Here is a 22,836-nt window from a genome sequence, read left to right as displayed (position 1 = left end):
GAACCTGTGTAAGAGCTAATCCTGTCTCACCAGTAGGTTCTTGGAGCACAGGCCTGTGACAGAGATTCCAAATCACTGATCCCAGAGGGTAGGGATGGTGTGGGTGCAAAGCCCAGCCACAGCCCAAAAGGTTCTCAGGCCCAGGCCTTAGAGAGAGGGACATTCTTAAAATCTGAGCCAACCCTCTTCTCTGGAACATTAGGAAGATAACACTAGGGTTTAGGTTAAAAGAGGGAATAATTTTCAGAAGATGAATGGGAGAATTATAAATGGAAGAGTCTTTGGGTGCCAGGCACTCAACTTATTTCTCACAGACAACTATGCCAGAGAAGTAGTATTACCTCCTCTTACATAAATTCGGATTAGCTAATGACTGAGCCTCACCCTGGGGTCAGGCACTGCACTGGCACAGGGGACAGAGGAGACTCTGACATGGTACTAGCCTGTCCCTACCATCTCCTAGGCAGACAGCAAAAGGAGGAAACTGGCTCAGAGATTAAGTCAATTGCTCATAATATTCCTGGTGGTTAGACTCGTGGGCTGGGTTTCCAACCCAGGTTTACGGGATTCCAAAGCCCCTCCCGCCCGCCCACCTTTCTGTGAGCTCAGTCTGCAATGAGCAGGCAGGGTTCCATGGAAGGTTGTAGAATATTGTTCCTTGGGGGACCCTCTCTGAAGGCAGATACCCTTGAGCCTAGAATAGTTGTAAGGTTCCACCTGGAGGCAGAAGGTTGGTCTAGAAACATCTTAGTTCCCCTTCTCTCCAAAGATGCCACATAGAAATTAGAGAGTAGCTACTGTCAGACAGACATCCATCCCTCTACAGTGCACCCACTAGGCCAGCGCAGAGGGCACAGAGTGGCCGGAAACAGCCCATCCAGCTCCCCTAGCCACATGAAGGTGGGGGAGGGTTCTCCTGGATTAGGGCCGCTACACGGTGGAGGGCTATGTGCGGACCAGCGCTACTTCACAGTGGCATCTGAGCTGGCCAGAAGAGGGCAGAAAGTATCCCAGGGCACTCCTTTAAGTATTTTCCTTGAAAAGCAAATATATCCTTAACTTACTTGGGAGTTTTGTTGAACAGGAGTGTCTGTCTGGCTTCCCATCAGACTGAGACTTGGGGGTAGAAAGAGACTCCAGGAAATTATAAAGCCTACATTCTTTCCTTCAAATAGGGTTAGTTACTCATTTCTAATTAACTGTTTATTTTTAAAACCTCTTCAAGGTGAATCCATAAACTCCGCTAGAAAGGAGGTCAGGGTATTTGGACCATCGTAGTCAGGAACCCACTCATTAAGTCCAAGGACCCAGAAGATCCTGGCCCATGGGAGACGGAGATACAACTTGTTGGCCCCCAGCCAGCCCTCTCTCTTCTTCTACGAGAATGTCAGTGCATTCCCTCTAAGCGGGAATGGTAACCCAGGGTCGGCAACCTCCTACCATCTTCTTACGTCCGACTCTTACAATCACTGCTTTCCTCCAGATAATCTTCAGATTGTCGGGGTTTTTTTTTTTTTTTTTTTGTGAATTCCCAACAGGCTCTAAAAACTTGGCCCTCTATATTAGAATTTCTTGTCTCAGCATATAATGAGGTTGATACAACAGCTTAGAGGAATTTTAGGTGGATTACAAAAAAAAATCCAAACAGACTGTTCTTGTGAAAGCTCATTAAAAACATAAAACAAAACAAAGAGAGATCGTTTTTAGCGCACAGGCTGCAGGGACATGGTTCCTTGGTGCCACAGCTGAAATTTCTCTGCCAGCTCATTACACAGATGGGTGCTCCCCACACCTCTGCGTGGTGTGGGGACTGGTGCGAGGCTTACTCCCGGCTCCACGTCGGAGCTCGGTAACCCACACGCCTGCTTCTCATGTTAAAAGCAAAAACTTCCTGAAAGGGTGGGTTTCTGGAACTGTTTATAAATATACCAGTCTATTAAATTTGAAATGTTAACTGCTTATTTTTAAATGATTTCTTAGCAAGAGGGAAATATTTCTTCATTGTTGTGCAAGCTATCAAAACAATGGTTCAGGCAGGGTCTTCCCCAGATCTTGTCATTTTTAGTTAAGAGTTCTGGGTAGCCCTATTAACTCTGAATTTCATTATGGAGAAAATGTAATCTTACCATATGGCAACAACATGCATCATTCACTGCTACAATGTTAACTTCTACTGGCAGGCGTTCGCCAAGCCAAGTACAATGTTACAAAGGTTCTCTCCGGTGTTACTTTCCAAAAGCAAGACTTCAATGTTCTGTACCGAAAAGGGCTCACAACCAGCTCTGGCTGCTGTTTGTAGCTTGAATTCATAGGAACATAAGGAGACAGATTATCAAACTGAAACTGCTTTAGAGTGAATTTAGGTCAAGAACGTGTACTTTGAAGCTGAGGATCACAGAGTATTGTGAGACAACTTGGTCCTCAACACTCAACTTTTAGCACCATCCTCCCCATACCATGTGTTGTACACATATTCAAGCCACGCCCCCTGCAGACTTTCCCAGCTTAGGTCTGCAGAGGCTGAGACACTTAGGTCTGTGGAGGCTGAGACACCGACAGCTTTCTCTTCTGATTCTGTCTAGACAAGCAAGGCTGCACTGGGGAGGTAGAAGGTTCTTTATGCATCTCACGAGCAAACAAATCCTCTGAATTTCTCACCTACGGCTATTCATGAAAGACTGTAATGAAGAAAGCTAACAAACTAGAACTGGATTTCTTTTAGGCCCAGGGGTTGAGGGCCTGGGCTGCTTTTCCTGGCTGCACCGGATAGCTAATATAGAGCCTTGTACCTACAAGGCGCCAAAAGTGTTTGCTAAATGGAATTATAATTCTAAGTTATAGAACAGCAAACATATCGGCCACTATTGCTTGAGTTTATTAAGTGCCAAGCAAAATTCAGGGCACTTTATATATTTTCATTTTATCCTCTCAAAAATCTTAACAACCCATTTTATAGATGAGGACACTGAGACTTGGGGAGGTCCAATAGTTTGCCCCAGGCCTTACAGCTAGTGGTGGCAGAGTCTAGATCAAAAGCCATGGCTGTCGAACTGCAAAGCCCATCTCTTCACCTCTGCCTTCCTAAGTCTTGAGGTCGGTAAGGCACAACCCCGAAGCATTCTTTTTTGCCTAGGCTCTTGCTCATCACAGACCCTCAGCTGGTGTCCTCACCTGCTCTGAAAAGAGCCCCAGCGGCGTAGTGCATGGCCAGGGCATGGACGAGCTGCCTGGCCGTGGTGAAAACGGGTCCCCTTTCAAACACGGAGAAGGAGAGCGGAGTGTGGTCGGAGGCTATGTACAGCTTGAGGGAAGCATGGATGCTGACGAGGAGACTCACTGGCTGTATCACCAGTTTCCGTAACTTCACGGGATTCGCCAGGGCCCTGGCGTGCTGTCTGACCTGCACCGGCAACGTCTGCATACCACCCCGGAGCGCTGTCCGGTGGCCGTCCCGGTTGCTGTTAGGGAGGTAAGTCTCAAACAAAGTTTTGATGTAGTATACAAATGTGTCTTCCACATACAACCGGGCAGGTTTCAATTCAAAGCTGAACTCGTGAATGTCAAATAAGAAGCTCTCGCCCTCAGTTAAGGTGAGGCAAAGTTTGATAAAACAGTTTTTCTTGTATTCTTCCAAATCTCTGCTGGATGCAAGGAGATTCTGCATTTTGGAACAGTGAGTAGGTTCCATTTTTTCTCCCTGGCAGACCAAGACAGCGAAGTGGAAACTGGACTTGCTGTACAGCTGGTTGTCCAACTGCAGGTCCCCACAGTAGAGCCCCACATGGTAAAGCGGAAGCAGCGCCGTGGCGGGCTCCTCCCCAGGGGCCAACTGGAGAAAAACACTGTCCAGCGTGAGTCGCAGAAGTTCAGATGATGCTTTGTGGTGGGTGAGCTCATCAAACACTGCCAGGCTCAACTGAGTGATGAACATTTTAAATGTCACAATCTTCTCCAGAGTTCTAGAGGAGAAAAGGAAAAGAGCATTAGTCTCCCCTGATTTTCTTTTCTCTTTTCTTTTCCTTCCTTCCTTCCTTCCTTCCTTTTTTTTTTTTTTAATGACAGTGCCTTATTAAACACCTCCTGATGTCCCGTCAGATTCTCATAAGAAACAAATAAGAACTCAACTTTCAGTACATCGTGTCTGGACAGAGCCAGTCATACTCCACAGCATTGGGGAATGCTCCCAAAGGGACTATTACAAGTTCTTGTCATGTTTCTCTATGTGTTTCTCTTATCAACACCAGATTTTTACTCCAAAATCCTTCTAGTCTTTGTGTACTAATCCTCTACCATAATCATCGCAAGGCAGAAAGATGTAATAAAATAACCAAGACTCCTGAAACTGGAAAAGTAAAGCAAGCAGAAGAAAGCCTACCGTGAGCTCCCAGCCCGCTCGCCGTTTCTAGAGCTCAGCTACACACATCGATCTGGGCACTAAATCGTGCTGCTCTCACCTCCTCAAGGTTATCCCTCATTTTTCATCATTCCTAGCAGCTTATAAGCATGCTGTTATTTCTCCTATCTTAAAAAAACCCCTCTTGTAATTCCACTATCTCCTCCAGCTACCACTCATTTTTCTGATCCCTCTTACAGAAAAAATCCAAAGCGTGTTCTATACACAACGTCTGCTATTCCTCTCCTTCCATTCTCTCTTAACCTTGCTCCACGCAGGCTTCTGCTCTCCCCCAGTGAACCAAAGCAACTCTCCCCAAGGCCACCAGCGACTTGTGTGTGGCCAAATCGAACGATGGACTTTCAGTTTGGGGCTCGCTCGACCTAGAACGGCATAATTCCCTCCTGCTGGAAATACGTTCTGTGTCCTCTCTCGGATCTTCTATCTCTGGTCACTCACTCTCAGTCACCTATGCGACTCCATCCTTTTCTCCCAGAACTCTAAAGTGAAGGTGCCCAAGACTAATAAACCCTTCGTCCTCGTCTCCATCTCCACTTGCTCCCCTTGGAGACCGTGTTCAGTCTCAGGCTTGAGGAGCCATCTACATGCTGATAATTTCCAAAGTCACTTTGTTAGCCTGGAACCGCCCTCCCCTGAACTCCAATCTTATCTACGTAACTGCCTAGCTGCACAGTGACTTGCATGTCTAAAAGACACTCAACTTGTCATGTCTGTAATCAAACTCTTGATCAAACTTACATACAGTCTTTCCCAACTCGGTTAATGGCGACCGCATTCTATCAGTTGCTAGGCATCTCCTTGATGCCTCTATTTCCAGTACTTATCCAATGCATCAGGAAAATCCCATGGGCTTTTCTTTAAAAGGATATCCAGAAAGTAACTATTTCTTACCACTCCCACTGATACTACCATAGTCTAAGCCATCAGCATCTCTACTGTGAATAACTGTAATAATCTCCTAAGTAGTCCCCAGCTTCTACCTTTGCTTCTATATAGTCTATTTCGACAAAGCAGTCAATAATCATCTAAAAATTTAGGTCACATCATGTAACTTCTGTATTCAAATTGCTCCAATGACTTTCCCATTTCACTCAGAATTAAAACTAAGCCCTACACATTGTGCTCCTTTCTTCTAGCCCTTACCTCTGACCTCGGCTACTACTTTCACTCTCACCTACTCCACTGGGCTCACACTGGCCCCTTCGCTGCTTCTCTGACATGCCAGGCACACTGCTTCAGACCTCTGAACGGGCTGTGCCCTCTGTCTGGAAAGCTCTTCCTCTAGATTATTAGATTACATTACTAATCTCCTGCTTTCAGGTTTTTGCTCAAATGTTAACCTTTTGGTGAGGCTTACTTACACCAGCTTTTAAAAACGATATTCTCTCTGTCTCAATGCCTGGCACTCCTAGTCTTTCTTACGGGGCTCTGTTTTTATATCTGCAGAATGCCGACCTTTACGTTTTATTATAATAAAACAAGTTTAGATTTATGATTACCACAGAATCTCTTTTTTAAATTATGTTTATTCTTTGTCCTCCCATTCCATGCCTATGAGACTGTGGTTTCCCCAGGAGCCAGGATTTTGGACTTTTTATTCACTGATGTATTGCTATCCTAAGACAGCACCTGGCATCCAGTAAGCACTTGACAAAATGTTTGTTGAATAAATGAATTCTGTTTTATTATTATTTTTTTACAAACACTTCTGGGCAAAGAAAACATTCTACCTAGCCTTGTCGGAAATATTATAAATTCAAATTAATAATAATTTGACAGGGTCCAAATTAATGGCTTCCTAACCATGTATGAAAAGAAACTTTTTTAAAAAAAGGCTTAAACAAATGTATAAAAGCTGGCATCATTATTGTATATTGTTAAAATTAATACCAATAATAAATGCTTATGATTACAAAATTAACTTTTACTGTGGAAAATAAAATACAGAAAATTATTAAATAATAATCACTTATAACCTCATATCTATTAAGTTTTCTTTCTTTTCTTTTCATGCTTATTTCTAGGTATATTTTCTGTGTGTGTGTGTGTGTGTGTGTGTGTAAATGTGTGTGTACATGTATTTATGTATGTATATGTACATATGACACATAACTAGGGTCATATTTATATACTCAATTTTATATTGTTTTCTCTATTTTAGGTTTCTCATATACATTTTTCTATTCCACTATAATCCTCTAAGCCTATTTTCTGTGGATATATTATTTATGGTACATTTATGTATCATCCATTCCCCTAGTGTTAGGCATTTGTACTCTAAATATTTTACCATTATAATTGGCAACAGGATTAATATCTCTCTGCATATATCGTTGCCTATATCTCTATTATTGCTTTAATTCTTAAACTCTTAAAATTGGAATTTCCAAGCCAAAGAGCTTTTAAAGCTCTTTATACATATTCCGGAAAATGGTAACAATTCACACTTTCACAAGGACTGTGTATGATGAAATTCAATGATTAATTTGATAAGTAGTATCTTATTTAATTATGCATTTCTTTGTTTATTTATATTTCTTCTTTCTCGAATTTTCTGTTCATATATATGAGTTCTTTTAAATTAAGGATATTAACTCTTTGGTTCATGTTTCTAAGATCTGGTGGCAACATTCCGTTTGAATGGGGGCAATGTGGCTCTAAGAGGTGAATATATTTTTGATGTAGCTCTAAGTCCAATTACTAATTACTAGGTTGTCATGTGGATACAGAAGTATTAATTTGCATTTTATGCTAATGATAATTATAATGTATATTTTCAGATGCAGGCCTTAGTTTGTAAATCAGTTTGTTAAACTTATCACAGAATAACCTGAAGGGGTACCCAGGTAAGATGATAAATTGTTACCTGTTTTAGGTGATTTAATGTTAATAACCATACCCTGATGGATTACACAATAATTAACCAAAAGCTTTAATGTATATATAGAGATGACAAAGAATGGAAAATAACAGGTCTACAACTTCATAATGGAAAGCTTACTATACTACTGGGATAATAATTAAAATTACCTGTTGGTATTGGTTAAAATAGGTCCGGCTTTTCCTTCTGGGGCCACAGTGATGAAGACTGTGCCACACTGATGGGCAATGTCCACATATACATAGCCAAAGCCAGTCAGGAACACAACCTGCAAAAAGAATATTCGAAATCTGATTTAAAAGAAATAAGAAACACTACTGAAATCGCTGACTTTAAATGTCTCAAGGTCTGATTCAATACCACAAACACTTCCTGGTTATATTTCTTTATATCCATAAAGGCTGTTCAGCTGAATTGAAATTAAGAAAAAAAAAAAAAAAAAGAAAGATCAAATCCAGATTTTTCAATATCCAGCTGTAAGGTTCACAGAAAAAAAAAGATGGATGATGAGGTATGAGTATCTTCATTCTCTGCTTCTTTGCAATTGGCAAATAACTCTGTAAGGGCTGGAGCCCAGCTATGGGTCAGCTTTATGTGTGCATATGAATCTCTGTGGAAAAGAAAACAAATCTTTAAAACTCAGGACTTGAAATGCAATGTGCAAAAAACTTTCAGGCTCTTGAATGTTGATTTACTACTACAAGGATGCTCTTCTGTGCGGGGACAAAAACACCCACCTCCAAACCTCCAACAAGGCATGTCACCATTCTCCCAAGGTCCTTCACATACCTGTAACTAGAACGTCAGATAACTCCATTTGCTTGAAGTCCAAATTAATTTTCCTACTGTGAGAAAGTGGACTAAGACTTAAAAAAAAAGTTCTATCTCAGAAGCCAGGTGCCAGGCCAGCAGAACAGATGTCCTTTCAGCCGTAAATACTGAAGTTGCTTAAATGGATAAATATTTGAAAACAGAGCAGAACTATTTGAAAAACAACTCCAAGAACATCATGTTCACAGCCAGCATTACCTGAGGCTAGGGGCAAGAACCTCCTTATGTTTGGGAACATTGATTCTGATGATTTGCAATATCAGTTCAGTCCAAGTCTGGGCCTTTATTATTGTTAGGACAGCAAATAAGAAAGACGGAAAATTCCTGGATGAAGGCACAAAGCTAGGTGCCTGACATGTAATGAATGTATTCTAATTTAGACCAAACGAAGAGTTACCCGAAGAAAGTGCACACAGAACCACAGGAGAGAGTCACAGACTCAAATCTGGAAGCGACTTCAAGGTCACTGGGCTTTTTTCTTGTATAATAGCTCCCCCTTCAGAAATCCCACCCATTTCCAGCATCCTAGGCACCTAGATGTCATCTCTGCCTCCTCTCTCTTCTCATCCCCTGCAGCCCAGGAGTCATCGGAGCCTCCAGTTAGTGCCTTCTTTTTCATTCTACAACCACTGTTCTAGCTCAGGTCTTTGTCTGCCACTCAGCCCTCTCTGTGCCTAGAATATGCTTTTCCCCACAAAGTCCTTCCAAAATCCTATGCATCTTAGCACAGATAGCTTAAGGACACTTTTATTCCATGAAGGTATTCTCTGATTTTTCTATTCCTCTCCTCAGCTGGATACCTACACTTGCATTCCCATAGTACTCGGACCCTTTTTCTATTCAATCACAGGTGGTATTGTTTGTATTACAGTCACCAGTTCATGTACCTGTCTCAATCACTAGATTGTCAACTTCTTGAGGGCAGGAGTAGAGTCAATCTGTATTCTCTATGGACATGTTTCCCAAATGGATTGCTTTGTAAAAATATGTTTTAAAAGACTGTATCTTAGATTTGCCCTATTTGTTCCAAGGTAAGAACTGAACTTGACTATGATAAAATTTGGAATGTAACCAAATTAAAAAATGACTCAGCTCACGAATCTCAAACTAACAAGTATTCTTTGAGAAATACATTTATAAAAGCCATTATTTTATATGACATGAAAGTAAATCAACTGCTTTTTTAGGCTCATAGGTATGGGATTATTCATTTGGCACAAACCTTTTTAAGGCCTTATGCTCCCACCTATACTCCCTTTTCTCAGTGACCGTCCATAACCTCAGTGCACACCCCAGGGTTTTTGCAGAGACTGTTAAAAACCAGAACTACTACCCCTTCAAACGAGGGAAGGAGGGGATCAGAAGAGGGAAAAATTTATTGTTCTGCTCATTCTCAAAGTAATCTTCAGGAATTATGAAATGGGGGTACTTGTACTTTCTAAGATAGTAAAAATAGGGCAAGTTGATGGTTTCTGTTAACTACACAAAGGATTTTGAAAGCAAGCAAATGAACCTAAACATTTAAGGTCCTTTTTTCTCTTCTGGAGAGAAAGTTTTGCTGAGTGTCCCTTTCACTCACCATTAGAATAGAAGCAACACAGACCCTAATTCTTGGGAGCCTATCCTTGTCTCTTTTCACATGTAGAGAAACGAGTCCCAGTGCCAAGCCTTTAGAACAGTGGCAGCTCTAGATATTAGGGAGTTAGGTGACTCAGTGTCAGAGAAATTAGGCACCTATAATAAGATTCCCCAGGAGTTTAAAATAAATCCTTGTTTTGGTCTGATGGTTTGATCATTCAGCCATTCAATCAATTATTTGAAACTTAAAGAGTGCTTACAATGAGTCAGTCACTGTATTAGACACCGAGCAAGAAGATATAACCGCATTCAACTTGCTTGCAGCTCAGCTTGTGAAAAAGCCAAGTCCACAAATAAGAGGATAATAAATAACTAACAGTTCCAGAGCAGAGATGTATATAGTGCTTCTCCCTCTCAGTGTATTAACCATCATGGTTTCTGTATAAGCTTATGAGGACAATGGTTTCGTGTCCATTTTTTTTTTCAGTACTTATAACCAGTGCCTGGTACCCAATAAAGAACTGAATGAACATTATCTCGATGTGACCCCCGTGGTAGAGACTTCTAGTGTCCACCCACGTCCAGCTGCCCTCTCCTTCCAGGCATGGAGTAGGATTTTCCATCAACCTGTGTCCTGCAGTGAATTTGTAAAACAGATCCCCCAAATGACAAACACTGGGCACATGGCATGAGCAAGAAGCAAATTCTAGGATTATGACAGGCAGCATAACCTAGCCTGTCTTTACTAATAGACAGATATTGGTGAAAGAAGCAGGGTTCTAGCAAAACCCCAAAATCTGAGTCCTTGGCTTAAAATAGAAATTGATTTTGAAGGCTACAATACCAGAGATTCATGTTCTGAAGTGGCAAAACATTTAGTAAAACAGCTGTCTGATAATACTTAGGAGGTCAATCATAAGTCTAACAAATTTGCAGCTCTAGAAGATGAGGTTTGAAAACAAAACATTAGTAGTATATGTTGGTTAATGTTGGTCGTGTCTGGCAATGTATTATTATTATTTTTATTATTTTCATGGAGAAGTGATTTATTTAAAGAAGTTCCCCCAGAGGAACCAGGAAAGACACAATGGGGGGGAATGGGTGCATGATGAGGAAGGAGGAGCCAGATAAGGGTGGGGTTTCCAGTGAAGATCCTGCAGGATGCTCTGGAGGGTAACACTTCCGCGTCTGCACCACATCTGAACACGGGAGGTGGGCTGCTGTATTCCTGCACGTGTCAGCCATTGGCTATGGCCTCCTGTGGGAGGTAGAGAACTTCTAGGCACCTCTAGCTCTCATCTCTGGAGACATGGCTCTAGCATCCAGTGGAAATTCTTTAAATGTTGCAGGTACAAGACATTACAGCAAAGCAGACAGAAGGTGGGGGATGAGCATGCAGGTGAGGTACCAGCAGTGTCCACTAAATCCACCAGTGCGAGGTTGTAGACGGGATATAAGAGTGTGGTCCTCAGACCAGCAGCATCTGGTCCAATGGGACTCCACCACTAAGGAGCTCTTTAGAAATGTGCAATCTCAGGCTTTACTGAAGACCTAGTTCCATCAGAATCTGATCATTAAGAGCTAGAGGAGATTTGTATGCACATTAATTTCTAAAAAACCTGGCTCCAGAGTGTTAGAAAAAATGATTTACTGACCTCCTAAACTGGCAGGAATAAGTATCAAGATCAGAGGTATAATGTGGTAGATTTGCAAATTTCTTACTCTGAAGGTTCCCTGGCCTTGCAGCCGAAACCAGGGGAAAGAGAATCATTCTTAGCCGAAAGCCGGCAGTACACGTCCCCACTCAGGGCATGTCAGGCTTGCAGGTCTCAAATTCCCAGACTCTGCAGTCTTCTATTTACTTCACCTGGAACCAACATTATTGTGGTGGTAATGTATCATAAAGAAGAACTCAGGAAAGAATTTGCTAGTTTGTAATAAAAATGAAAGAGAATAGATTCTAGAAATTCAGGGCCTTGCAAAGTTAGAAATGTTTTTAAACTCCAAACAGCAAGAGAATTTGTCTCTGAACATGAAGACGGAAGAATACTTAGCCTTATGGCTATGTATAGGCATATATTCACTATTAAAATTTCTTAATTGGTAAAGTGGCTCAGAAAAACATTTAGAGTATAAATTTACCAGAGAAGCTCTCTTAAATCCAGAGAGGTAAGGAAGCAAGATAATATAGAGATATGTTTTTAAAAGTACCAAGGATGTGGTTACTGGCACATGGAATTCTCTGGAATTAAATAGATAAGAAGTCTACTGAGTTCTTGAGAAATTAGTACTGCCCAATAAATTCATGAGCCTAGATTAAAAGAGACTGTGAAGCTCAACACAAGCTTCACTTCTGGCCAAGGAAGATCTCTGAGGGTGGATATGAGGACTTGAAGAATAACGTGAAGTAAGCTCTTCCAAGAGCAAAGCAAGGGATCAAAGACTATTCCTGTTTCCAGGGCACAGATCCCACAGTGCATGCCTAGAAAATTTTCATAACTATTATGGATGAGTCTATGGCCATGCCACCCTCAACAAGCTCAATCCTGTCTGATCTTGGAAGCTAAGCAGGGTTGGGCCTGGTTAGTACTTGAATGGGAGACCATCTAGGAAGACCAGGTGGTATAGGCATAAAAAATAAAAAATAAGGGATTGTAAGATAACAAGGTCCTTGTAATCTGTGAGATCAACCAAGGGTTGCCTCGCCTAAAAAATAAAAAATAATAAAAAAAAAAGAATTGTCATGGACAAGAGGCTGCTGTGTCTCTCATTCCTCCTCTTTCCAATTTTGAGGGACAATTGCTGTTCTCCTGTCCTGTAAAATGGTGGGGAAAAGGGGTACAGTTGAGTTCACAGGTCTCCAGAAAGAAAGGAGTCACATCTGGACTAAGAGAGCATCACTCAGAAGTCTTGGATTTCCAGTGGGATGTGGTGACTGGTTAGAACCCTGGGGAAGAGATTTGCTTGTTCTGTGTGTGGGAAAAAGAATGAATTACTAAATGATTGATGGCCAAGGGGATTTTTTTTTTTTTTTAAGTTCGTTATTGCTGAATGAGCTGGCCAGTCCAGATCAGTGCTGTCATTTAGTTATTTTTTACTTTCTTCACATCACACTAATAGTGTGGGGGAGTATATGGAAGGCTATAGGCAACATATAGTAAGAGAGGTGCTGCTTTAAGCACAAGACATTTGGGAGATACTCTATGTTTTGCTATTTGTATCTGTGTCAGAGGACCTGATCACTACGGCTTTGTCTTACATATGTGACTATAATACAATTTGGATTCTAGGTCCTGTCTTCCACCTAGTACATTGTCTTTTACAATGACAAATAAGAAACACTTTAATATAACTTGTGCTTTTCTACATATTGTTACATTTAATAAAATGATTACTTATTAATAGCTAATAAACAATATTTTTAAAAAACTACACTAGTTCAATAACTAAAAATATTCTTCAAAGTCTATCTCTTCTTTTCTCTCCCCCTATCCCTTATAGGCTTTATGTGACAATCCAGGGATAATCAGAGGTAGATATAAAGCATCTCAGCATTGCAGCTTTATTAAACTAGGTCTTTCGGGTGAAGATGTCTGGTGGGTAGTTGGAAATACAGGTTTGGAGCTGGGAGGAATGTGAGGGCCAGAGATAGTTATGTGAGAGTGACTGGGTGACAGTAGCTAAAGCTATGGAATGAATTCGATCGCTCAAGGTAGAAAAGAAGTGAGATGAATTTCTGAGCTGATCAAAGAAGAAAAGGCTAGATAAGGATGGAAATAGTAAATATTCTAGGTATAATTCTTCCCTCTGTATACTTACTAAAAATATCTTAGGGATAGTCCTACTCCCAAGTATCTTTGGAAGCAGGTGTTACTCAACCAGAAGAAACTGTAAACAAACAGAAGACTGCAGGCCAGGACACTTGGCAGGTGTTCAGAAGTGGGTACCAACTTCTTGATATCTGCTGTGGGGAAGGTGAGTGGAGTAAACAAGAGGCCATAATATCTGCACTACTCATTTTATGAACCAGATACTTGCTATGATTGACAAATTTTCTATGTAAAAATTCCTGGATGGAGACTAAAGATAACCCTGAAAGTGACCGCACGCTCTTGGAGCATTAGTGCTCAGAGTTACCTCTGTCTGATCTGCACCAAATGTGCTGATTCCACACTTAAGTCCTAGTTCTCCAGGCACTTACCAAAGTGTCTCACAATATTTTTGTGAGATAAGATATATCTTTTACAGCATAGTTTAAAAAGTGCTTTTTAGATGCATTTTCTTATTGAAGAAATGTGGGCTAGATTACGAAAGTTTAGGGTGTTAGTGGCTGACTGAACCCACACATCAGGGAAGTGTTTGGTGATGGACTCGCTGCAGAGTGTAGACCTTGGGCATGTCCTGTTCCACATACTTGTTAATGACTTGGACAAACATGTAGAATGCATGCTCACCACATCTATAGATGACATAAAGCTACTAGGGATACTTAATCTGCTAGATGACAGCATTGCAAATTTTTTTCTTAAAGTGATTTCAACAAGCTGGACTAGGCCAATAGAAACATGATTTAATTTATTGGGGATAAATATAAAGTCTTGCCATTGGGTTCAAAAAGTCAACTGTAGAGCAAGTCATATGATAAGGACCTGGGGGATGTGGTTGACCACAAGTTCAACAATAACAAATACTCTGAACTCGTTAATAAAAAGCTAACTCAATCTTCTACTTTATTAATGGAAGCACAGGGAGGTAATAGCTAGTTAGACCACATTTGGAATACTATGTGTAATACCAGCTGCCAGATTTTTAAAAGGGAACATAACACACTAGTGTGTTCAGACAGGGGTAACAGTGGTGATAGGTCTGGAAATCGCATTTACTGAAGGAATGATTCAAAGAACCAGAAATGTTTGGCCTGGATAAGGGAACATTTAGGGAAGATGTTGAAGCTGTTTTCAAATAACTATACTGTTCTGTTAAAGGGGAAGTAAGTAATCTGCGATGCCCCAAAGGGCAAAACAGGGATGAAAGAATGGATGTTGCAGATGGATGGTTTTTAGCTTGATAAAGGCAGAAACTTTCTTACGGTCACTGCTGGAGTAAGCCATCACTAAGACACTGAGAGTTTTCTGAGGTGTGAGGTCATGGGAGGGACTCTTGCACTAAATAAAAGGGGAATTAGGAAGTCTCTTCTAACTTGTGCTTCCATGAGCTTTCAGGTAGCAATATCTGTAGCCAGGGAAGGATTCCAGAGGACAGAACTTGATCTTGGTGTGGGAGAGACAAGACGGGTCCACGTGTGAGCAGATCCAGGTTCCAGCCTGATCCTGCTTAGTTATAAACCACATGGCTGATTACTCTTTAAGCCTCAACCCTCTCATCAAATAAAAGACAAAACATAAAAATTATTATTTTATCTGAGAACTTTTGTAGTGATCAAAGGCTCTATCTTTGGACTTAGTACACATGACTGCATTAATTTAGTTACTCAGGTCCTTGAAGGCAGGAATTATGTCTTATTCAGGGCAAAAGGTTTGGCCCTTGGTAGGTCCTCAATAAAAGTGTGTGGAATAAATGAACGAAAGAATGGAGACTGTGGATATGAAAGCACTTTGTGAATGGTACAGAGCTATAGGAACACGAAGGACTGTCATTTCCCCCTCCCCCACAGCCACAAGCCGAGAAAATAGCAAGGACACTGACCCCACTACACATTTCTGCTAACTGTCAAGATCATGAGAATTTACTGGATCTTTTCAGAAGTCACAATGATCCCCGCAATTATTTTAATCTGCTTTTGGGGGTTCAAACTGTTCATTTTTCTTTGCTTTTTTAATGGCTCAGAAATTGCTTTTCATAAACAATTCAATGATTTCCCATGGCTCTTAGGATAAAAGCCAAAATCTTGACTGGAGATTCAGGATCCTGCCAGGTTTGGCCTGAATGACTCACTAGCCTCCCCGCCCTCCCCCCTTCCTGAATCTTGCACTGCGGCCACACTGGCATTTAGGTCCCTGAAAGGATCACTCTCCCTCCCTGAGCACCAAGGCTTCAAACATTGCTCCTCTGCCAAGAAACACCTCCCACTCTCTTGTCTACTTAGTGCCTGTGCTTCCTTGAAGGCACAGACACAGGCTTCTGACTCAGAAACACACTCCTTGGCCTCTCACACTAGTCTGCCGTACACTGTGACAGCACAGTTGTCCCTTTCCTTCACAGCCCTCATCAGAGTTCATAATCACCTAACGCCCTATGTGATTCTTGCTTATTATCTATCTTCTCCCCAGGTAAGCTCTATGAGGCTGTATTCCATTTTTGTTTGCTATATTTTATGTCGTCCCAGCACCAAGTTATAAGGTCTGGCACATATTAGAAATCAGTATTTTTTACTAAACGACTAAAGCATGCTTCATAATATTTACATTAGTTAAGTAGTAACTACCATGTTTTCTTCGTACCTTTTTTGTTTTGAATTTTTCCAAAGACTGTTGCCTAAGGTTTCTGACTATCAGAAATTGAAATTCCACACACTATGACAGGATTCTAAACTATTCCCAATAGGATCAAAATTACGACAAAATTATCAGTATAAGCAATTTTTTATGCTTTTACTTATTTATTGAGAATCTAGAGACTTTTTTCCCCTAAAGTCAGCCTAGCACCCACTGTCACATTGTGGCTAAGAGCACCAGTCGCCGCTTCCAGGACTCTGGCTGAGATGTCTTCTAATCAGGTGTGTGAGCCAGGGACGCAACCCCAGAAAACCCACACCAACTTCACAATCAGAATTTTGTGGCCTACATGCTGTCAGGTCTTCTTGATAACTCTGGATCCAAATAATACTTCTTCATGTAATTACAAAGTTATTTTCTACATATTCCCTTCCATATTCCATTTCAAAATTATACAACACGACACTGTCCTATTTACAAAACCGAGGCACACCTATGACTGACAAAAGTTAAAAGAGTTTTCTTCCTTGTTGCATAATGGGGACTTCATGGTGTTTTAATTCTGCTTTTTCTAAGTTAGCTTTGAAATTCATATCACATGACTCAGAACCAGGGCTGAGGAAAGGCTCCTGGAAGAGAGAGTCACTCCTCCAGAAGAGCTGCTCCCTTTCATCAGAGGACACAGCTCCCTTCACTCCCCAGTGATTTATGTGCACTGTAGAGATGTCAGTGAGGGTCTGAAACAAATCTTCCTGTAGAAGGAAACCACGGTCTGCAGGACATATGGCACACAGCGCCCTGAAGATTAATGGGAACACGACACTTTGCTGGGTCCTCAGACCAGGGACGATAAGGGTGTTGGAAAGAGGACTTCCTCTTTGCTTTGAAGTATCCCTGACTACAAAGGTTTGAGGAAATTTAGAGTGAATGGGTATCCCCAAAATAAGGTTTGGCAGGCAGAATGCCTATTATAAAGAAGTCCCTAGACATATATAAGCAAGGTTTCAAAAATCTTCAAACTGATGCGCAGGAGTTCAGGGACCCTTGAGTAGCTTGCCGTATTTATTCTGTAAATTAATGAGACCAGGAATGTCCCCCTGAGGCTGCGCAGATTCAGCAAATTTTCATTGTTCATCAAGTGAGCGCTGAGGATGGAAATCACACCTCTGGGTATTTTGGGGCCACGGCAAATGCAGGTCTCCAAGGTGAGTGTGGCCTCCAGGCTGCTCGGCCATTCTTGCACCTGTCCGTGGCCACGTCCTTCAGCTGCTTCCACAGCTCCTTCTCTCTCAAGGCCCCCATTCCTTTTTCTCTCTCTTACAGATGACTCATTGCTCACTTCACAATAAACTTAAGGCCACTCAATCATCTGGCCTCATCCCCCCAAATCTCTCTACCTACATCTTCCCCATCACGACCTCTTTTCCACTGTCAGATAAGAGGACATGGCCCTTCTGCTCAAGCACAGTTACACTCCCTGGGCCTTGGGCTTGTCTCTCTGGGCGACTCCTTGCTCCTGTTTTCCACTTCTCATGGATTGCTTCCTTTCCCACAGCATATAAAGAGCTTCTTCCCCACTGATCTCATGTGCTTCACGCTACACTCTCTGAAAGAACAATTTTCACCTGTCCCTCCAGCTCCTCACTTCCATTCACTCTGAACTAGTAATTTAACTGCTATCTTGCTTCCCTCTTTCCACCATCTTATATCTCGTAAACTCTGTCTTTAGGGGTTTGTGTTTCTCGCCTGCCCAGGTTCTCCTCTGCTCCTCTGCTCCTCCCATCCCAGTCTCTTTTGCTGTACTATACTTACATGTTGGTGTTTCCCAAGGTTAGGCCCTCTTTTTCTCCTTTACACCATCTTTCATGGTAACTTCATCTATTCATTCATTCATTCATTCATTCAGTCAGTCATCATTTATTCATTCGATATTTATTAAGTTCCTACTGTGCTGACAGGTACTCTGCTATAGGCTGAATAAGGCAGGTATCTGAGTAGGCAAGACATTGTTTAAAACAGTACCTGTCCAAATTGTTCTATGAGCATGTCCTGAGGTTGGGGAGAAGATGCCACAGGTGTGAAGAGAGAGACTCTCTTGAAGGATGAGAAAGAATGTGCTAACAGGACTGGGGAAGAAGGGAGGAATCCCAGGTAGAGATGTAGCACTCAGAGCAGAGTGGTTCAGAGCACATGCTTTGGAGTCAGGCAGGTCTGGATAAAACCCCAGGCCCTTCTCTTACAGTCTGTGGGAATTAGGACATGTCACTTCTGCAGGTCTGTTTGCATTTCTATAATGATAGTCCTATCTTGTGTGGTTATCGTAAAGGTTAGATGAGAATGATCGTGAAGAGGTTAGCACAATGCCTGGCATGCACTTAGCGATTATTAAATGATAATCATTATTATTACTGTAAGTACATTTATAACTTTAATATGTGTTTTGTAACCATTGCAATAGGACCCACTTCACAAGCTTATTGTGAAAATCAAATGAATTAGAAAGAACATTTAAAAAGTACAGCATAATATCATTTGGTCATAAAATGGAATAAAGTTCTGACACGTTATAACATGGATGAACCTTGAAAATATGCTAAGTGAAACAAGCCAGACATAAAAGGATAAGTATTGTTTGATTCCACTTTTATGAGGTGCCTAGAACAGGGAAATTCAGAGACAAAGTACAAAAGAGGCCACCAGGGGTTGAGCTGGGGGCGGATGGGAAGTGACTGCTTAACGGGTAGAGAGTTTTGGTTTGGGATGATAAAAGTAGTGATGGCTGTACGACACGGTGAATGTATTTAATGCCACTGAATTATATATTAAAAATGGCAAATTGTCAGTATAGCAGAAATGAAATGTTCATATGCCATTTTCAACAAAATAACATCATCAACATCCAGAGTAAAATAGAGATAAATTAGGGCATTTTATCTGTGTAGGTTTTTAAAACTCTTCTTCTATTTGTAGAGTTTCATGTACTACTAGGACAAATATGTATATTTTCAAATTAGTAAACTTTCAAAAGAGAGAATTAATCTAGGGTTGGCATTATGATTACCCTAAAATCTGGCCAGCTGGACTACCTTCCATGTAGAGAAGTCCAACAATTTTGTTTTGTTTTTGATCTTGTATTGGATGTAAGGTGGGCTTGCTTTTACCAAGTGCTCTTCTCTGGTAAACAGTGGTATGGTATACTTTGTAGGCACATACCTGTATTTGAGAATTTATAACATAATGAGGATGTCGAAAATATATGCATGCACACCACACAGAGATAAGTTGTTCAGCATTTAGAAACTTGTGCTTAGAAGTAGACAACCATCGAAAGCCTAGAAAAGAAAATGTTCCATTGGGCCTTGGCAGGGACATGCGTGGCTCACTGACCTGTGTTCCCTGATTGTTTATGTCGACGGCATCACTCCATTCGGCTGTCATTTCACCCAGCAACTCTACTCTCAAAAGGAGACTAGGAAGTAAGTCTTTGGTCTTGCAGTCTGGATAACTGGAAATCTGATGATATAGTTCATGATGAATTGAGCACTCTGAAGGAACTTTTCTGCAATAAACCTCAAACTTTGGAATATCTAAAAAAAAAAAAAAAAGGCATATGTAGACTTAGGCCTTGAAGACAAAGATTAAGGGATATTAAACATAGTGTGGTAAGAAAAACTCAAAGAAGGATTAATAATACTTTTATTTAAATATTCTTCACATGATCACAGGTAACTACTAAGTCAAAAACCTCCAGAAAAAATATAGGTTTGGTATTATTTAAATTCAATGCTATAAAATATACCTTTAATATTTTCCTTTATAAGTATTGTTACTGGACATCTGTTGTGGAAAATTATTCGAGGACTAGGGTCTTCTGAGAGGGTTAAATAAGTCACTCCAAGGTGTTCTTGATATGTCAGTGCAAGAGCCCTAAAACAAAATCAAATCAAATCAAATGACAGAAATGGTTTAGAAAAAAAATGAATGCTTTCTTTCCTAGTACATGTTTATTTAAATCTGCAATATTCAGAATTTTATAACATTTTCTCTTTTATAAATGAGAGGAAATGTTTTCCAGAGAAAGGAGGCCATCTTCTCATCTATTAACCGCCATAGACTATTATGCATTTACTGATTTTTCCCCCTGAAAACAGTAACATATATTTACACAAAATATTTTTTAAAATATGAAAAATTATTTAAAAGGAAAAAACCCATAATTCTTATCAGAGAGAATTACAGGTAACCTTATGCTAACCTTTCCTCCTGCTCTTTTACTCTCAATGCGTATGTGCCTTAAACTCTCCAGATAGGATGCCTTCTTCCTCAAAAGTCCTTGGTAAATGTGGCAAAGGAGGAGCTGATGTGCTGTTAAGACTAACAGAGAATTTGGGTGCTGGCTCGCTGGCTCTCTCTCTCCCCTTGTTTTTTTGTAAAGGTAAGTAGGCTAACACTGTTTGTCGTTAATTTGCACAATCACCATACTTGACAGGATCTTCGTTTCGACTACCCCAGAGCAAAGCTGTGGTATTTGGCATCAGAAGAGCTGCTGTGTGGACACAGGCTGCCCTCTTCAATGGAGTGAGAGAAAGCTTCCGATTTAGACTATAGACTTTCAAACAATATTTTATATCAAAGCAGGGAAAACATTTCCTCTAAAGTTTAAATTACAGATTGTTCAGACTGATCAAAGAAATCGGATATTTGCCAAATGTGGTCTTCAATTTTACGCTGATTTTTAAAAGGGGTCAATAATATGCTAGAGAATGTCCCATTTGCCATTTATCCTGTTCACCAGAGTGAGTCCTCCCTGAAATTGCATTTATCTGAAATGCCAAAGTGAACTGTCCACTAACATTTGAGGAAGTCATATCTATAACACCAGCAAAGTGCACTGTGGGATTGAGGGGAGGAGAGAGGAGGAAATGGGGCAGCAGCAAGTGAATTCACTTTCAGAGTACAGTCCTTTGATTAACATCAAAGTTCCTTTCCCAGCCTAATTTTGAAAGAGCTGGGCAAGTCAACCTTAGAGAAGGTTCTTTGTGATAGCCAAGAAAGCTGGGGGCCAGAACTAACATATGGATACTTTTAATCTAATATGTAGCTTAATATCTAAGGATAAGATTGTTATTTTAATAAAATCATGTCTTAAAATTCTTAGAATTTTAAACCATTTCCAAATAAAAATTTACAATTTTATCTTTCAGTTTTAAAAATAAGTTTTGCTAATCTATGGTGGAAAAATACAACCATGGATGCTAAGAAAGAGAAGCCGACTGAAAAGCAGCATGATGGAACTGTCTGAAGTCTGTAGTCTATGTCTTACAGGTTCATGTGTTTTCCAAAACTTATGGAATGCACACTTTAGATTTATACATTTCATTGTGCATAAATTTTCCCTAAAAGAAAAAAATTTGTAAACATATATGAACTCTAGCTAATGATATGAAGTATTTAGGAAGAAGTGTACTGGTATCTTAAATTTACTCTGAAATGTATAAAAGAAAGAAAGATTGATGGATGGATGGATGGAGAGAGAGATGGATGGATGGACAGATGGATGGGTGGGCAGGTGGACAGAGAGACAGACGTGATCTCTAACTGGGAGGTATTTGGGAATTCACTGTAAAAAAATTTTCCCCCAGTTTTATTGAAATAAAATAGATAATTAGTTGCTCATATTTACATTGTACAATTCAGTAAGTTTTTTTTCATTACATTGACATACAATAATCTATTAGTTTCAGTTGTATAGCCTAGTGATTAGTGCTCAAGTGATGACCCCACTAAATCTAGTACTCCTCTTCCTCCTTACATATTACAACACTGTTGACTATTTTCCTTATGCTACACTCTACATCTCCATGTCTATTTTGTCACTATCCATTTGTGTTTCTTAATCCCTTTGCCCTTTAACACCACCCTGCAAACCCTTCCTATCTAGTAGCTCTCTGTTATCTATGAGTTTGTTTCTGTTTTTGCTGTTACTGTTGTTTATTTTGTTCTTTAGATTCCACATGTACCTGGAATCATGTGGTATTTGTCTTTTTCTATCTGACTGACTTCATTCAGTGCAATATCTTCTAGGTCCATCAAGGCAATATCTTTTTCCATCCCCTTCCTTTTAGTCTGTGTGTGTCTTTTAATCTGAAGTGAGTCTCTTGTAGGCAGGTATGTAGGGGTCTTGTTTTCTAATCCATTCAGCCACTCTGTCTTTTGGTTGGAGCACTTAATTCTTTTCCATTTGAGGTGCTTATTGATAGGAATGTAGTTATTTCCATTCTTTATTCCTGTTTTTGATACTTTTTTTCTTCTTTAAGAAGTCTCTGCAACATTTTCTCTAATAGTGGCTTAGTGGTGATGAATTCCTTTAGCTTTTTTTTTTTTTTTTGGTCTGGGAAGCTCTTTATCTGTCCTTCGACTCTAAATAATAAAGTATTGCTGGTTGTGGATCCTGGGTCTTTATCACTTTGAATATTTTGTGCCAAGCCCATAAGACTGGCAGCTAATTTCTGAAAAGAAACTTTGCAGGACAGGATACACCTGGATGTGGCTTCGGTGGGGCCACGATTTGGGGGAGGAGTTGTTTCAGGGAATCCTCTGGGTGGAGCGACCCCTGATATCCAGTTTGATGACATCTCAGCTATGGTGGCGCTGTGTCCACACACTGGGAGTGGGGA

The 22,836-nt window shown here is 40.6% G+C and overlaps 1 protein-coding gene and 1 pseudogene across 1 annotated transcript in view; one reads left to right on the top strand and one right to left on the bottom strand.

The window, feature by feature from the left end:
• Positions 1-22,836, bottom strand: part of LOC105302910 (vacuolar protein sorting-associated protein 13B) — a gene marked incomplete at its 5' end in the record, with an annotated part of 342,584 nt that overhangs the window by 18,763 nt on the left and 300,985 nt on the right. The window contains 4 exons of the mRNA XM_023521022.1: positions 3,172-3,959; positions 7,445-7,563; positions 19,547-19,746; positions 19,959-20,086. Coding sequence (XP_023376790.1) covers positions 3,172-3,959; positions 7,445-7,563; positions 19,547-19,746; positions 19,959-20,086 — 1,235 coding nt within the window. The remainder of the gene's footprint in view (positions 1-3,171; positions 3,960-7,444; positions 7,564-19,546; positions 19,747-19,958; positions 20,087-22,836) is intronic.
• Positions 12,217-12,335, top strand: LOC111729883 (annotated as a pseudogene).

The sequence above is a fragment of the Pteropus vampyrus genome, unplaced genomic scaffold (assembly GCF_000151845.1).
Source record: "Pteropus vampyrus isolate Shadow unplaced genomic scaffold, Pvam_2.0 Scaffold287, whole genome shotgun sequence".
In the NCBI taxonomy this organism is placed as follows: Eukaryota; Metazoa; Chordata; class Mammalia; order Chiroptera; family Pteropodidae; genus Pteropus; species Pteropus vampyrus.
The sequence above is the reverse complement of the archived record's forward strand: the minus strand, read 5'-3'. Positions and strand labels throughout refer to the sequence as shown.